This window comes from Physeter macrocephalus, chromosome 11 (assembly GCF_002837175.3).
Source record: "Physeter macrocephalus isolate SW-GA chromosome 11, ASM283717v5, whole genome shotgun sequence".
In the NCBI taxonomy this organism is placed as follows: domain Eukaryota; kingdom Metazoa; phylum Chordata; class Mammalia; order Artiodactyla; family Physeteridae; genus Physeter; species Physeter macrocephalus.
In genome coordinates, this window is record NC_041224.1 from 103,430,421 (window position 1) to 103,448,237 (window position 17,817).

General features: G+C 45.4%; 1 protein-coding gene and 1 long non-coding RNA gene across 2 annotated transcripts in view; one reads left to right on the forward strand and one right to left on the reverse strand.

The window, feature by feature from the left end:
* Positions 1 to 3,553, reverse strand: part of LOC114487155 (uncharacterized) — a 5,432-nt gene extending 1,879 nt beyond the window's left edge. Inside the window, exons 1-2 of the long non-coding RNA XR_003681944.1 lie at positions 3,518 to 3,553; positions 3,233 to 3,351 (exon numbers count right to left, since the gene is read on the reverse strand). This is a non-coding gene — a long non-coding RNA (uncharacterized lncRNA). The remainder of the gene's footprint in view (positions 1 to 3,232; positions 3,352 to 3,517) is intronic.
* A 709-nt stretch (positions 3,554 to 4,262) lies between these two features.
* On the forward strand, positions 4,263 to 6,252 carry GJD2 (gap junction protein delta 2). Its single transcript, XM_007116770.2, has 2 exons — positions 4,263 to 4,333; positions 5,358 to 6,252. The coding sequence occupies exons 1-2, from the start codon at positions 4,263 to 4,265 to the stop codon at positions 6,250 to 6,252; spliced, it is 966 nt and encodes a 321-aa protein (XP_007116832.1).
* Positions 6,253 to 17,817: the final 11,565 nt, after the last annotated feature.

Here is a 17,817-nt window from a genome sequence, read left to right on the forward strand (position 1 = left end):
CCGGCAGGCGGACTCCCAACCACCGCGCCACCAGGGAAGCCCACTTCTATAGATTTTAATTTAGCAGGTTTGGTGGGGGGGACCCCAGCATGTGTATTTGTAATGAGTATCCCTACATGGGCTAATGTACACCAAAGTTTATTCTATGAGTTCTTCTACTTTTGTCCATCCCAAGCTATTACTTTAAGAGAGTTGAATGAGTTTTAAATAAGAGTTAATGGAAAGAACTTCCCTACTGACTTAAATGGGATCTTCAATCAGAGGGGAATTGAGAGAGTCAGAATCTAGTTGGTTGAGACAATGTGCTGAGGAAACACAGAGATGCCTGGCTCTACATAGAACTTTTTCATATTATTGCTGCACGACCAGGACAATTTATTAATTAAAAGTGATTGGGCTCAAAAAAAGGAAACACATAAAAGAATGAAATTTTGCCATTTGCAGCAACATGGCTGGACTTGGAGGGCTTTATGCTAGGTGAAATGTCAGACAAAGACGAATACTGTATGATATCACTTATATGTGAAATCCTAAAATCTTAAAAAAAATACAACAAACTAGTGAATATAACAGAAAAGAAGCAGACTCACAGGTACAGAGAACAAACTGGTGGTTACCAGTGAGGAGAGGGAAGGGGGGAGAGGCAATGTGGGGTAAAGGATTAAGAGGTACAAACTATTAGGTATAAAATAAGCTATAAGGATATATTGTACAACATGGGGAATATAACCAATATTTTATAATAATTATAAAGGGAGTATAACATTTACAAATTGTTATATTGTTATTTACAAATTGTACACCTGTAACTTATATAATATTGTACATTAACTATACTTCAAAAAATTTTTTAAAGATAAAAAAAAGGGGGCTTCCCTGGTGGCGCAGTGGTTGAGAGTCCGCCTGCCGATGCAGGGGACACGGGTTCGTGCCCCGGTCCGGGAGGATCCCACGTGCCGCGGTGCGGCTGGGCCCGTGAGCCATGGCCGCTGAGCCTGCGCGTCCGGAGCCTGTGCTCCGCAACGGGAGAGGCCACGACAGTGAGAGGCCCACGTACCGCAAAAAAAAAAAAAAAAAAAAGATAAAAAAAAGGAAACAACATAATAATGTAAAACACAACTTATGAATGATTTTTTAAAATAAAAACAGTACACTGTTTTCAAGGTGTAGTGGTAAGAATAAGGTTTTTATCTAAAAGCAGCCTACCAGGGAATTCCCTGGAAGTTCAGTGGTTAGGACTTGGTGCTTTCACTGCCTGGGCCTAGGTTTAAGCCCTGGCAAAGGAACTAAGATGCCGCAAGCCACGAGGAGCAGCCAAAATAAATAAATAAATGAATAAATAGAAAATAATTAAAGAAAAAAAGGCTACCAAATCTAATACAAGAGTCTTTTTCAAATATAGATTCTGTATATAGGTGTTTTTGTGTGTTTACACACATGTTGTATACACATGTGCTCATATGTTGAATCTATATGTCATGTTAATGTATATTTTAAAATAATAAACTAATTAATGGTCAACAATTTAGTCATAGCCTAGTGCTTCAAAACTGCACTGTGGGGATTTCCCTGGTGACACAGTAGTTAAGAATCTGCCTGCCAATGCAGGGGACACAGGTTCAAGCCCTGGTCTGGGAAGATCCCACATGCCACAGAACAGCTAAGCCAGTGCTCCACAACTACTGAGCCTGCACTCTAGAGCCCGTGAGCCACAACTACTGAGCCCACGTGCCACAACTACTGAAGCCCGTGCGCCTAGAGCCAGTGCTCCGCTACAAGAGAAGCCATTGCAATGAGAAGCCCGCGCACTGCAATGAAGACACCAAAAATAAAAAAATTAAATAAATACATTTAAAAAACTGCACTGTGAGAACATTTAAGATGTCTTTCCTGCAATCTGTGTCCTTCGATCACCATCTTTAAGGGTTTGGGAAAGCCACATGTATAAAACGCAATGATTGTGAATTGTGCAGCCTATTTTGGGACATTTAATATGTGAAACAGATTTCCCTTGGGACTTTCTCATTCATTCACTTCTTGTCAGAGATCCTTTACCCCAAACAGTCTGCTAGAGAAGGAGGAAATACAGGGAGCCAGAGCCTAAGGGAGCAGGAGGGAAGTCTGAGAAAAAACACCAAGTCTGAGTTGCGAGATCACCATTCCATCTGGAGGTGGATTCGATAATAGGATATACAACAATTCCCATCTTGGCACCTCCTCTCTACCCCGCAGGAAATAAGGAGCACCTGCCATAACCCTAAAGTTCCATTTACACCCTATGCCCTTCTCCATTTTCAGTGGACTCTTTTACTGCTTTGCAGTGAAAAGTGGCTTCCTTGGGGTACAGGTGTCAGGTCTAGGCGAGATCTCACTGATCCCTGTCTCACCGAAGCTTGGGTTGTGCCTTTAAACATCATTTTATGCAGAGGTGCACTGTGAGTGAACTCAAGCCTATGCTCTGTACCCTTCTTCCCAGTCGCTGGGCCACCAGCTACCCAAGCAACTCCTATGGTCTCAAACTGAAGGCTCATCACGGTGTGCCTTATGTAATACATATATGTATATATACATATATATGCTATGATCCCTGTGGATAATTAAGGCTGCATTACCTGCCTAGAACAAGTCAGCAACTTTTTCACAGCTGTATTTTTTAAAGGGTGACAACCACTTACTCATTGTGCTTTTGGAACCTATACATGAAACACTCAACTGCTATGTCTCCTGATACTGACCCCCTGAGCTAATTAGCAGCCTGGTGTGATTGTTTTAATTTTCTGGTGACCAGTTAAGCAGTTGCTCTAGATAGAACTGACAGCAAAACGTAAATTTAAAAACACAAAGCAGGATCTGCTGATTGAGCGAGGAGAAAGCCGAGGTCGGAAAACGAAAGTGAGGGCAGGGTGACACTGTGAGTGGCTATTCTTGCTGGTTGAATACTGGGCCTCCTTAGATTCAGATTAGATCACAGTTTACCCGAGAAGTACCCCCTTCTCCAAACAAACAAACAAATAAGAGATGGATGGATCGATTGATCGATAGATAGACATTTAAGAATAGCAGAGCGTCTGGATTTGCGCTGCGGAAGCGAGTCCTTCAACCATGGTCACCCACTCGCTCAAACTAGACACCTCTTTGGTAGAGTCTTGTGCGCAGACCCCCATCCTCAGAGGCAGCTTCACACCTACATTTAAGCTTCAGCCTAAATGGACTCTAATCAAGCTTTCCTCACCCCGGCGTCGGATCCACGAAGGCACCGACCGCAGACTCCCTCTTAGCCAAGCAGTCCTCTCCAAGGGAGACTGAAAAGCGTCTTCTTGTTGCCCCCGCTCTCCTTCCCCCAACCAGCGTCTGCATTTAGAGAGGGAATTTCAGTTGTATCACCAAAGACAAAAAGCAAAAGGTGAGGGATGCGCGGAGAGACCCTAAACTTACCTACTCACGCCCCTCCCCACTCACCCGCGAGTCTGCTCCCGGCTGCCCCTCCTGCCGGGGGCTGGCGGTCAGGTGAGGTTACCTGGGCGCCCGGAGAAGCCCCGAGGGGCGCTGCGATCCTTCCTCTCGAAGTCGCCCCACTCCCTGCCGGGGCCCCAGGACTCTGGCCCCCTCTCCCCCTGCGCGCGTCCCCTGCCCCTCGGGCTCCGGCGCGCAGCTACAGCCGCCCGCGGCGCTCGGCTCCCCTCCGCCGACCTGGCGTGACGCAGGCGGGGACTACTTAAGGCCGGATTAGAGGCGGCGGCCGCGGATTCCCGAGCCCTGCAGCCGGCTCCGCGCGCTCCGCCCCGGCTTCGCAGGCGGCAGCGCGGGAGCGCCCGGTGCCCGCTGAAGCAAGTGCCAGGCGCGGGGGCTGGGGCCTGGACCCTTTTTCGGCCCCCAACCCCCGGAGGTGAGTGGGGCCCAAAGACCTCGCTCGGGCGGGCGGGAGCTCGAGGACCTGCACGCGGCCACCCCCGCTCCGCCCCTCGCCCGGGCATCCGCCGGCTCCAGACCTGACCCCCGGACGGCGCTGGAGGTTCGTGCCCGACCTCCGGACCGCGCCAGAGGCCCATCAGTTGGGCGTGCTTGGGTTTCCTTCCCCACTTCCCTCTTTTAAGTACAATAAAAGGGAGAGGGGAATCGTGGATTTTTTTAAAAAATTTGTTTGATTCTTTAATTGGGGGGCAATTCGCTCCCAGTCGGGAGGTGAGGCCCGGGGAGTGGCCAGGAGCGGGGACGTGCCCGGTACTGCCCAGTCTTTGTCTGCTGCCTCCGGATGCACAGCGATGGGGGAATGGACCATCTTGGAGAGGCTGCTGGAAGCCGCGGTGCAGCAGCACTCCACTATGATCGGGAGGTAAGGGCGCCGAGCCGGTCATCAGCCGGCCCCGTCGGGCGGCCCCCGGGAGTCCTTTCGAACGTCCAGACCGAGCCCCGACAGCCCTCAGACCATCCTCTGACCCCCTGCCATCATCCTTGGCCCATGCGCCTGTGTTCCCGGCATTGAGGGATTGCCTGATGCCCAGTGATGCCCTCCTCCTCCGGCTGCTCTTCCTTCATCCCTTCCCTATGAGGCACCACCAGGGGATTCACTCTTCTCCCATTAGCAAAGGAGTTATTGGCTCCGTCGTGGTCCCCCCACTCTCTGGAGTCGGAGCCAATCTTCATCCGCTTCCCTAAATAGAATCTACAAAGAAGGCAGGATTGTATTTGGACAGGGAAGGGCAAATGGGGAGATGGATTTGCTCTTCAGAGCAGATGTATCTTTTCCCAACAAACATTTATTAAGCTAAACTGATTTGCCTGTTAAAACTTACAGTGCCAGAAACCGACACACCCAACTGACACTTTGTGTCTCTCTATATGTATATATATATATATGTATATTCACATACATAAATACTATATATATTCATGTATATATGTGTATATATAGTCATAGCTATCTGTTTATATAAAGCTTAAGTTCAATGTTCATACTGAGGATAAACTAAATATCCTCTTGGAGTAGTTATATACATATTCTGTGTGTAGACTTTGTATTCTCTGTGTTCAGCTATTCCATGTGCATTTGCCGTATCCAGAGTGAAGGTGTGTTTTGTGCCTCTCTACATTCCATGTAATCGATCTGTTGCAAATACACCATGTCCAGTGTATGGAGATACACATGCTTGAGATCCCTGTAGTATGAAGTGTTCCCAGTCTACCAACATCCTGCAGAAAGGGAAGAGACAAAAAGGTTTGCTGGATTCCCAGTTCAGTACCACGAAGGATGGATAGCTCCCCAGTCAAGGACGGAGCTGGGAAGGGAGGAGTCGGGGTTTCCTAAGTCAGTGACGCAGCCCAGGAGAACCTCTCTCCCTCCTTTTTCCACTGCTCAGGATCCTGTTGACTGTGGTGGTGATTTTCCGGATCCTCATTGTGGCCATTGTCGGGGAGACGGTGTACGATGATGAGCAGACCATGTTTGTGTGCAACACCCTGCAGCCCGGCTGTAACCAGGCCTGCTATGACCGCGCCTTCCCCATCTCCCACATACGTTACTGGGTCTTCCAGATCATAATGGTGTGTACCCCCAGTCTCTGCTTCATCACTTACTCTGTGCACCAGTCTGCCAAGCAGCGAGAACGCCGCTACTCTACTGTCTTCCTAGCCCTGGACAGAGATCCCCCTGAGTCCATGGGGAGCACTGGAGGACCTGGGGGTGGGAGCAGTGGTGTGGGCAAACGAGAAGATAAGAAGTTGCAAAGTGCCATTGTCAATGGGGTGCTGCAGAACACGGAGAACACAAGCAAGGAGACAGAGCCAGATTGTTTAGAGGTTAAGGAGCTGACTCCGCACCCATCGGGCTTGCGCACTGCAGCACGGTCCAAGCTCCGAAGGCAGGAAGGCATCTCCCGCTTCTACATTATCCAGGTGGTGTTCCGAAATGCCCTGGAGATTGGGTTTCTGGTGGGCCAATACTTTCTCTATGGCTTCAGCGTCCCAGGGTTGTATGAGTGTGACCGCTACCCCTGCATCAAGGAGGTGGAATGTTATGTGTCCCGGCCTACTGAGAAGACTGTCTTTCTAGTGTTCATGTTTGCTGTGAGTGGCATCTGTGTTGTGCTGAACCTGGCTGAACTCAACCACCTGGGCTGGCGCAAGATCAAGCTGGCCGTGCGAGGGGCCCAGGCCAAGAGGAAGTCAGTCTATGAGATCCGCAACAAGGACCTGCCCCGGGTCAGTGTTCCCAATTTTGGCAGGACTCAGTCCAGCGACTCTGCCTATGTGTGAAAGGGCAGGTTTTGGAAAGGCCTGGGGGATGACAAGTAGCCCCAAGGCAGACGACTGTGGAGAGTGGCTCTATCTGCCCTCATTTATGTGGCTGTCATCACTGAGATGTAGAATAAGGCTGGTTAAGAGAAGATCTTGCCTCAGTGGGAGAGGAGAGAAAGTAGAACGATTACGTCACACCACTGGTTCCAGAGACAGTTGGATAGAGTGATGAGAAGGATGAGTTGGACTTCTTTGAGTCCTTTTCTTTTGTGGTCCAGTTTGATCCTGATCATAGTGGACTTGCACAGCTACCAAGGAGGACTTAGCTCTGCTAAGCTCTGTATTCTGGTGAATGGCATCAGTCAAATATTTTATTGGTACACAATTTGTGACCTATCTCAACACATCCTTTCATCCTGGGCTGCAGGACAAACATCCTTGAGGCATCTTTCATGTACCTCCCCCATCAGCATGCCGCTCTCCCTCCGCCCAGGATAGCATGCCAGCTTTTTTCTCAATCTGGCCTTACAGTAGACCTAATATGGTTTATCTGCAAGCTAGAGGGAATTCCATGGGGTGCTTTTTGGAGAATGGCCATGGCAGAGGTTTGCATTACAGCCCCGTCTGACTGGCCCTTAGTCATTATGAAAACCTTAGGAATGTCTCAATATTTCCAGTTTTCTAGCTCAAACTGCACTGGTGCTGTTTATTAGGGGCAGGGTGTTGGGTGGGAGGGAGGGAATTGAAATATGCAACTATCATAGTCCTGTGGGATGGTTGTTGCCCTGTTAGGCATGTGGTTATGAGCTTTGGGATATTTCTGCCTTCCAGATTGTGGACTTTGGACAGCATTAAAAATATATTTGCTGTTGTTGTTGTTAATATCAAGGGTGTCTACCCAAGCCACAGAGTTTCTAACTGGTGTATTTCACTCATTTTCTTGTATAGTTTTGTTGTGCAACACAGCTGCACTTCATTTTGCCATGGTTTGAATTTACCTGTGTGCTCACACCAGAGACCTTAATCAGCCCATGTCAATCCTGATTTATTATTTTATCAGCTATTTTTGAAACACACGCAATCACTGGCTTAAGAAACCTGGAACTAAACACTATTGGCTAACACGTATTTACGGATGCTTATTTGAGATATATACCAAAGGTTCAAAAACCTGTTGCTTTGGACTGTGAATATGTTTCCTTCTCTTTGCTCATATTTATTTAAGTGCCATACTGTACCTTCACATCCACTGTGTATTTAGTTAAAGCATTGCCCAAGAATAATATTTGGCTAATGTGCTTTTATGAAGCCCTCTGTTTCCTTTGCTTTATCATTATGATTTTTGGTTTAGATATGGACGTGGTGTAACACACATCTGAGGATTTGTTTAAAATAAAGTTTTTGCCTTTTTTTTTTAATGGGAAGAGTCTGCAGTTTTCTATTTTGATTGGGATTCTATTTATTTAAATATATGTTCAAACTGTTTTGTCACATATTCAAAAAAAAAAAAACAGAACTTTGGGGGCAGGAAGTGAAGGACGGTTGAAAAGTATTTGAGGGATGACTGATAAAGTCCAGACGTTAACAGATGAGAAGAGGCTGGTGCATTTTGTGAATGTTTAGAAGTGTGTGAGGAGGTATTCAAATAGTAGTATTTACTAACTCCTTTCCATTCTAGTCCAAGATTTCTCTGCTTGTCTAAGGATATTTCTTGTAATAAAATGTCAATGCTATAACATATTAGTTTATTCCAGGAGTGGAATTATTTTTCCCTTTCCACCATACTTTCATGCTATCAGTTATTACATCTAGCAGCATGCTGTGCTCCCTATCATCTCTTTAAGGCCTGATGTTTAAATGATGCTAACCCACTAGTCAAACAGAACCTTCTAGACCAGCACTGTCCAATACAACTTTGTGTAATGATGGTAATGTCTACTATCTTTGCTGCTCAGTATGACAATGACTGTTGAGCTCTTAGAATGTGGCTAGTGCAACTGAAGAACTAAATTTCTAATTCTATTTAATTTTAATTAATTTAAATAGCCATATATGGTTGGTTGCTACTGTATCATACAGCACAATTCTAGACTTTTAATCAAGCATTTCTTATTGGGTTCTTTCAAAGGAGACTGATCCTTTGCTTTTATGTCCTAAGATATTACATTTTACCCACACATTTTACTAGCATGTGTGGCATTTTCTGTCTACATGTGGTCCCATTAGTTCAGTAGACCAGTGCTCTTCCTCAGTTCTTAAATGCTACTCACCTTCTAATTCCAATGCGTCCTTTGTCTGAATATTGCAAAGCAATGTGGAATTTCCTGGATGATTGCTTCTCAAACACAATTGTTGCATCCTTTAACTATGGCAGTGCAGATGCCCATTTTAGAATGAAAATATGTTTATTTCAATCTATAGGTTTCCATCTGCAGTATAAACAGGCAGTTGAAAAGGATTATTCTTGAATAAAGAAACAGATCCTCCTCTGTTTTGTATCTGGTGAGCTAAAAATGTTTTAAGACACCTCCCAGAGATGGAGGAAGAGTGTTGCTTGAGAGCTCTTAGCTTACGCCTGGGTGTGAAAGAAGTAGGAAGCTGTGTGGAAAACAAGGGCTGGGCTGTTGTCTTTATGCTGTGATGTGAGATTGGAGAAACGATAGTATTTCCTGGTAGAAATGCATCCCATATCAGTGGGGTTGATCTATTTCAGCTCTTCGTTGCTTCCAAACACCCTCAAATGGTAAGATTATTAATTCACTTGTCGGTAGTGGAGCAGGGAACACACCTTCCTCTCGGCATACAGAGTCATCCCTCAGAATGACTGATGTGTGTCAGTTTGATTCTTTCGCTTTCTATTTAATGAAGGAAATACACTGATAATTTTATGGTTCATATAGCTATGTGATGGATGTGACCTTAATCTGTACTTTTAGTAGGACAACACCGATCTATTCTCTTAAATTTAAGAGCCTTTTGGCGAACCACAGGCCCTTTTGGCCCGTGTGTGCGCAATGTGTGGGCGTGTGTGTGTGTGTGTGTGTGTGTGAATGTGTGTGTGGCCGCATGCACGTTGGCGGGGTGACCTGTGTGTGCGCAATGTGTGGGCGTGTGTGTGTGTGTGTGTGTGTGTGTGTGTGTGTGTGTGAATGTGTGTGTGGCCGCATGCACGTTGGCGGGGTGATGAGTGCTAACGTGTGAACTGTGGGTTTAAAAGCTTGAAGAATAGCCTGGAGAGACTGAAATTACTTAGCCCGGGGAAAAGGAAGCTTAAAGTACAGAATTTGTCATTTTTAAGTCCTCAAATATCTAAAGGGTTAAAAAATATGAGGGATAATAGCTGTACTCACTGACCTCTGAGAGCAGAGCAAAAAGGACTGGATTTAAAATCAAGGGTGTGGGAAATGAAGAAAGTACCAGAAAGAATATGGTTTCTCTTTTACCTCTGCTTTTCTTTCTTTCTTTTTTTAAAAATGCTGTTTCTTCTGCAGGGAATACCTGTCCCACTACCTCCTTTCACTGGGTGTGTTCCTCTTCACCCACTAAAAATCAGTTTGGCTGTCTGTTCACACAGAAACTTATTCTAAACTCTCCTCCAGGCTAGCTAAGTGCACCTGCACTGAGCCTCCGTAAAAGTCACTCTGTCCCTTGCTGCGTGGAGATGAGATGTTTCCAGATCAGTGTGTGGCTCCTTGAGGGTGGGAACCGTGCCTAACCCACTGTAACTATATGTGACATTCATTATCACCATCTTACCTACTACCAGAGAGATGGGTGCCTCAGTTTTCCATCTGGCAACAGTCTTACAGACTCAGAATATAAGGATGCTAAAAGCATCCTTTGGAGACATTAAGTCAAGCCCTTTATTGAATGGTTGAGGAAACCGAAAGATTTAAGATCAAGACAGTGAGTTTCTTGGAAAATGATGTAAGCCTTCGTCCTGGAGGATTGGAATATTTAGGAAATAATATTTATGTTGGTTTTACTTACTTTATATTTTACCAAGTGTATTAGTCTGCTCAGGCTGCCATAACAAAATATCACGGACTTGGTGACTTGAACAACAAGAATTTATTTTCTCACTGTTCTGGAAACTAGAAGTCCAAGATCAGGGTGTTGGCAGGATTAGTTTCTTCTGAGACCTCTCCTTGCTTTGCAGATGGTCACCTTCTCTCTGTGTCCTCACGTGGTCATTCCTCTGTACATGTGCACTCCTCGTGTCTCTCTGTGTGTCTTAATCTCCTCTTCTTATGAGGACACGAGTCAGATTGAATTAGGGCAGACCCTAATGACCTCATTTTAACTTAATCACCCTTTAAAGGCCCTATCTTTAAATACAGTCACATTCTGACCTGGAAGACACAATTTAGCCCATAATACTAAGCATTTTCAAACCTTAAGTACTCTTATAGTTGCAGGGGGGAGGCTTATATAATTTATTGTACAAAATGGGATACCTTTGAGAATGAAAGGGGCAGATAGCTAATTGAATGGAACACCAGAACAATGGGTGTGCATTGGATCTGTCCTGAGCAAACCAAGTTGTGTGGCTACTTTACTTAAGACAATCAACAGCCATTGACCTCCTGCTCCAGGGCCTGGAACCCTGGAGATAATAACACCTAAATCTCAGCTCTTGAGAAGGGCTGTCAAAGCTGCTTCTCAGACAAAGAGATAAACTTTTATGTCAGTAATAATGGGAAAATAATACTTAAAGAATATGAATGCCTTTGCCCCACTCCAGACAACCTAAATTAGAATCTCTGATGCTGTAGCCTGGGCATCTGTATTTTATTTTCCAATTTCTAGGGGATCAAATGTGTAGTCAGGGTGGAGGACTAGGGATTCAGAGACATTAGCATAAAATTACGACAATCAGATATTTGGAGGAGAAATTGGGAAAGGGCCAGAAGGGAAGTGTGAGGTTCTCACAACAGAGCTGCCCTTGCTTATGCCATGTGCGAGGTTAGTGATGGGACGCTCTAGATGGAAGGCTGGCAAAAATTCTCAGACTTTAGGAGTAGAAGCAGTGGCCCTGGCGGTGAGAGGGGCTGACCAAGGATAGAGCCTGGAGTGGAAGGAGGAGGAGAAGCTCAGTTTGGGGGGGTGAAAGGGCAAGTTGCAAAGGCAAGTTGCAAAGTGGTTTCGTAAAGTTCAGGGAGGTGGAATCTCAAGGAAGAAGGCCTGTTCTGAGTATGCAACTTTAATAAGCATTCAGCTAGATAAAATAGCTAAATACCAGATAGCTAAAGGCCTCACAGCTAGACTTGGTGAGTGGGAAGTGAGAAAGCAGAAACGGTGAGCACAGACCATCCTTTGCTTTTCATACTTCCAGACCTCCTGCAGGTTCCATAGAAGCAATTAAAATCAGAGCAGACAAAGGGTAAATTATCCATCCCATCCCAGCCAGGGCTCTGATACTCAATCAGGCATGGTGAGCCAGCTTTATGACTACTCAAAGATCACGTTCATTTAGGAGCTTGTCACACACCAGACAGATTGTGTGTTAGCTCAAGAAGACCTGGTGGAACCCAGCCCAAATGAGTATTGTAGCTAAAATGTGCTCAGTGGCTCTTGTCAGCTTTGGGTCTTGGGGCTGTAAGCCAGACGAGTGTATAGAGAGGTGTCTGAGAGGACACTGGTGCCAAATACCAAAGCACAACTTGCTGTTGTGAATCAGATCCTTGATTCACCCAGGCCAGTGTTCTAAGTGTCTGTCAGCTGGGGCAAACCAGTTCTGAGTAATGGATCAGTTCTCTCTGACTCCAAAGACTAGGATGCTCTCTAAAACACGTTTATTTAACTTAATAAATAAAAGACCTGGGCTTCCCTGGTGGCGCAGTGGTTGAGAGTCCGCCTGCCGATGCAGGGGACGCGGGTTCGTGCCCCGGTCTGGGAAGATCCCACATGCCGCGGAGCGGCTGGGCCCGTGAGCCATGGCCGCTGAGCCTGCGCGTCCGGAGCCTGTGCTCCGCGACGGGAGAGGCCACAACAGTGAGAGGCCCGCGTACCGCAAAAAAAAAAAAGGAAAAAAATAAATAATAAAAGACCTATCATCTATAACTACACCCCAGCTCCCCAATACCCAACCCCTTCCCTGAAAGTTCCAGTCCCCCAAAACATCATGCAATAGAAAGTCATTCAATTCAATTCACTGCTTTCTTGGGCACTGATGGTGTGCAAGGGCTTAGACTAGGTGTTAAAGGAAAATTAAAGACAAGTGTGATGCCTCACAGGGCCTACAGTCTATCTGAGGGAAATAAGACAAGTTCATAAGGCAGAATGTGAAGGGCCATGTTCAAGGCTCAAGGTATTCTGAGATCTAAGGAGGGAGCCATCACATCCAGTGTGTGTCTGTGTGTGTGTTGAAGGCAGGGAGCAGGTCTAGAAAAATGTCACCATCGAGGTGGTATTGAGATGGGTCTCCTTGAAGAATAAAGAAGGAAGTGGGGACCAACATAAACATTCACCTCCAGCAGAGAAGTCTGGGACATAGCGGAGAACTGGGGGATCTTGTTTTGCCTGGACTTCATAGAGAGAAGTGGTGGCAAGTGAGTTTGGAAGGTGAGTGGAGTGGACCACGTCGTACACCGGGCAAAGGAAGGTGCGCTGAATTGGGGAGAAATGTGAAGACACACCTTTCAGCAAAGCCTCTTAATGCCATCGTTTTGAGTACTTTTAGGTCCCCAGGCATCAGCCATACTGTCCCTTTCTGACCAAGCTGCGATTGCATCTCAGGATCAGCCTTGATTTGGAAAACACATTTCAATCTCAACAGTAAAGGATTGGAGCAAATATCCAGGGTGAAGTTTGGAGATTTGGCAGCACGGCTCCATTAACATTAGTGGGAGTTAGTCAGCTATTAAATCCCAGACACTGAGCAGAATCCTCATATTTATTCACCACGATGACCTTTCTGCTGTGAATTGATACAATATTTCAGAATCACTTAGAACAGATTAAGCTTTGTAGCATCTCCCTCTCCTGTAAGGGAAATCTTTTTGAAAATTGCTGCTCTGTGCACTGAAATGTCTGTATTTGTGGGCAACTCTGGCCAGTGGGAACATACGGGCACCTAAATATAGAATTGGTGAATTTCGATACCTCTGAGACATTTGATCTGGGGAAATTTTATCTCTTGTACCTGTCTCCCGGTAGGGACCAAGCTTTTTGCAAATGAATGCTTTCTCCAAAAAACCTTTTTGCTTCCTTTTTGATTAATTTTCTATTTCCTTCCCTCCATATTTTCTATTTTCCCAAATATAATAAAAGAAAAAATTCCTGAAGTTTTTTTATACGAAATCTGAATGGTCTAAAGATTTCTCTTCATGATCTCAGTAATAGCAAATACATATTAAACACTTCCTCCTTAACCCTCACAACAACCCTGAAAGAAGAGTGCTACGTATGATTACCTCCATTTTTTTAGATGAGGAAACCAAAATGTGTAGATGTTAAATCAACTTGCCTAGGGCATACAGCTAGTCCATGGCTATGTCTAGACTTCAGCCCAAGCAGTGTGATGTTGAAGCCAAGTTTTAACACCTCATGACATTGCCATCAAGAAAGATCTGCTGGATAAGGTCTCAGGAAACCTGGTGTCGTGGTCTGCTACCTTTCTCTCAGTACATCTTTCATTGGGACATTTCTCCTCCCCCTCCTCCCCACCAAATGTTCTTTTCTTGGTGTGTCTTGGTGCAACATGAGACTGTGAGGTTTTCCAAGGCATTGCCACATCATAGTCACCATTGTTTCTGGAGTTCCTGGTCCAGACAGAACAAGGCTTCATAAATGTCTATTGATTGAGTAAGTAAATGACCTTGAGGTGGGATGGGAAAGGTCATTCCATTCACTTCTTCATTTTGTAGATACAACTTAGATCCAGAGACTATGCCTGAATAAAGAGCTCCGGGTTAGATGGAAGTTGAGGCAGGGTGGAATTGAGAAAGTAGCTTGTCAAGTTGTCAGGAAAGCATAGCCTGGGTGGACAAAGGTTGCTAGCAACGATTTGCAAAGTCAGAGGTCCTCGACTCCTAGCCCATATCTATCCCAGCACAGATCATGAGAATCATGAGTTGGCAACAGTGTTGGAGAGAAAGAGATCTTGTCTTGGTTAAGCATATGGCCCATCTAGCTCTGAGGCACCATATTCCTGGGCTTGATCCAGGTCAGAGGATTAACTCAAGCCACAGACCTATGGCCTTTTCCCCCAGTTGTGCATGTGGGTGAACGTCCATCTCTGGGAGCACCTTGGGCATCTCCACACTCCCTACTCTGAGAAACCATGTTCTTGATCATTTCTTCCAGAACCCCTGGTCAGTATGGGGGGGGTTACAGATGGAGCTCAGGCTCCCTTAGGCCATGAAGAATACCTCTGACTCTCACCCATCCTGACTGCAGCTTCTCTGCAGGTTTCTCTCTCTCTCTTCCAGGAGCCCATGGATGACCTGCACTGCATGCTCATTGGCGAGTGTTTCCCAGTGTTGTTTAGAAGCTTCTCTCCCTGCCCCATTTTTTCCATCACTATGCTTTGCCTAAAAGGAACTCAGAAAATTCATTTATTATTTTCGTACATATATACTGAATGCAGTATTTATACATGCTCAGCTCTGAGCTAGGCACTAAGGATACAGAAGACATGTCAGAGAAAACCAAAGGAAACAGCTTGGGGCTGGTCTTTCTTTACAAGGAAAAAGGCAGAGGTGAGAGAGAGCCAATCACAGATGGAAAAGAGCATATGAGCAATAGAGTTCCAGAGCCTTCCTTTAGAGAAGCAAGCAGACTATATGCATCTGATGTCAAAAGTCAATCTTTTCTTTATTTATTTTTTATTTTATTTTATTTTTTTTCGGTATGCGGGCCTCTCACTGTTGTGGCCTCTCCCGTTGCGGAGCACGGGCTCCAGACGCGCAGGCTCAGCAGCCATGACTCACGGGCCCAGCCGCTCCACGGCATGTGGGATCCTCCCGGACCGGGGCACGAACCCGCGTCCCCTGCCTCGGCAGGCGGACTCTCAACCACTGCGCCACCAGGGAAGCCCCTATTCTTTTATAAAAATGTAAGCATATAACCTCAATTGATGCTGTAGGCCAAAGATAGCTTTGTGACCTAGACATAGGGATATTTTTTCTCCCTTTCCAGAAACTAAAGTCAAATTATAATATCAGCTATTGGTTTCTTCAGTTATAAGAGCTGTAATAGTGATAATAATGACCATTTTAACAATCATGATAGTGATAGTAAACATTTGAGTTGATGCTTTTTCTCACCTCTTCCCTGTGTACTGTCTTATTTGGTCTTTGCAACCCCTGTTTATGGAGTGGGCAGAGTACAGAATTGCTTTTCCTTAAAGGAGCAAAACCTCAGAGCTTCCGTTTTGGTGGCTTGCCCAAAACCACTGTTAGTTTTAATACAGGTGAGACAGAGCCCTGTTCTCTGACTTATAATCTGATGTACTTTCCATCTTGACTAGTCAAATGCTAAGCTTCAGATTGTCAAGAGAGATATCTAGAAATGTAAGGAGGGAAGTGAATATATTCTCAGAAAGTGGCTTCCTATACTTCCAAAGAGGTTGCAAGGAAGTGTGGCAGTCCAGTCTTCAGGGGAGGATGTCAATCTTGGTCCCTTGGGAACTGCAATTTGTTCAGGACAATTAGAACAGTCTTTCACCTGGACTGCAGACCAGAGGAAGCTGAAGTGAGCATCCTGACAAGGTAGCCAGGTCTGACATGGGATCTTCCCCTTAGCTATTTTCTGTGATTCCAGAGATGAGAGAGGAAATAAAAAGCAGCACTTTTTCTTTTCAAAAAACCCCAGCACTTATCTCCCCTAATTACAAAAGTAATGCACATTCAGGGCAGAGAGAAGCACAACAAAAAAATTCTGTCACTCAAAGAGAATCATTGTTACCTGTGTCTGTCCTTTCGTGTACACCCGTGTAAGACTTCTATTCAGTAGCTTGAGAGATGGGTACACACAGGACCATGGATGCGGGGTTCCTAAAGGTAACATCACAGTGTCCATACTATTTTGTAGACTTTTTTCCACTCGGAAATAGACGGTCAGTATTTTCCACGTCAAAAATACCTTTACAACATGTTTTTGATTGGTGGATATATGTTCCATAATATGGTGGTACCACAATCTACTTGAACAATTCCCTAATTTTGGATATTTGGATTGTTACCAGTTGTCAGTGTCATGCATAATAGTGAGGTTAACATCTTTGTACACTTCCTGGGTTGCTTCTTCAGGATAACTGGATTACAGAGTAGGCACTTAACGTTTGTTGCTACGTTTTGCCAAATTTTCAAAAAGCGACTGTGAGAATGTTAGTAGATGTTGGTCATTAATGAGAAAGTTCAAGAAGCAGGTAATTTCTGAGATTCTGGCAAAACTAGCTTATGAGACAGGAAGACACAGAAAGTCTCCTCAAGTTTGTTTTGGGCAGAAAGGTGAAGGAAAAAAAATTTTTAGATTCATTTTTGTCTGTTATTGAAAACAATCAGTAAGTGTGTGTGTGTGAGTGTGTGTGTGTGTGTGTGTGTGTGTGTGTGTTTGTAATGGGAGCTAACCCTCTAAATACGAGATGTCAACACTGAGACTCTGGGAGGCTGTGACTCCTGAGATTGAGACAAAATTCTTGGTCCAAGGGTTGAGGATGAGCATACTGTGTAACCAGGTCAGGGAAGCATCCTGGAGCATCCATAAAAGGATGGCACAGTTGTGAGAAAGCAAACTCATATAATTAAATCCTGAAGGCCAGCTCATGCATTGGGTCATGAAGCAGGCTTGGCTAAAGGAATCATATGGTTGGAACCCACACTAAGTGATCAAAAGCCAGCTGGTGAATCACAAGGAAGGGATGAAGCCCTATCTCCTGGGCACAGAGGTGGCGCTCCGCTTAGCCACCAAGCTTTTTTTTTTTTTTTTTTTTTTTTTTTTTTGCGGTACGCGGGCCTCTCACCGTTGTGGCCTCTCCCGTTGCGGAGCACAGGCTCCGGACGCGCAGCCTCAGCGGCCATGGCTCACGGGCCCAGCCGCTCCGCGGCATGTGGGATCTTCCCGGACCGGGGCACGAACCCATGTCCCCTGCATCGGCAGACGGACTCTCAACCACTGTGCCACCAGGGAAGCCCAGCCACCAAGCTTTTAAACGTCTCCTGTCAGGCCTATGCCTGGGCTAGAACCCAAGTGGCTGAGATGGAGATTTCATAAAGAGACGAGTGTAAAAACTTATAAGTTACTTATCTGGGGATAAAGCTAGGCTAGAAAGGGCACGTAAGATAACCAGTCCTTATTAAAAGGAACACATATTTCCAAAGGAACTCTTTTTCTATCAAGTTACCCTGAAATTTATTTAAATGAAGGTGCATTTGATAGAAATAGCAGTTTCCTTCTCTGTGCCTGGGTGCTAATGTGCTCAGAAGGCACTGATTCCTCACCTTGATATATTCGCTCTCCTCACCACACCTCTCTCCGGCACTCCTAGGATCCCAGGGTGTTGAAATGAGGGTGAGGGTGGCTGGTACTTAAAAAGACTTTCCTGGGTGAGAAAATACAATGACGTAACAATTTCTTTTT

Excerpts from the sequence above, each read along its gene's own strand:
- GJD2 (XM_007116770.2), top strand. The coding sequence starts at position 4,263 with ATGGGGGAATGGACCATCTTGGAGAGGCTGCTGGAAGCCGCGGTGCAG. Across the intron at positions 4,334-5,357 it reads CACTCCACTATGATCGGGAG|GATCCTGTTGACTGTGGTGG; the intron begins GTAAGGGCGCCG and ends TCCACTGCTCAG.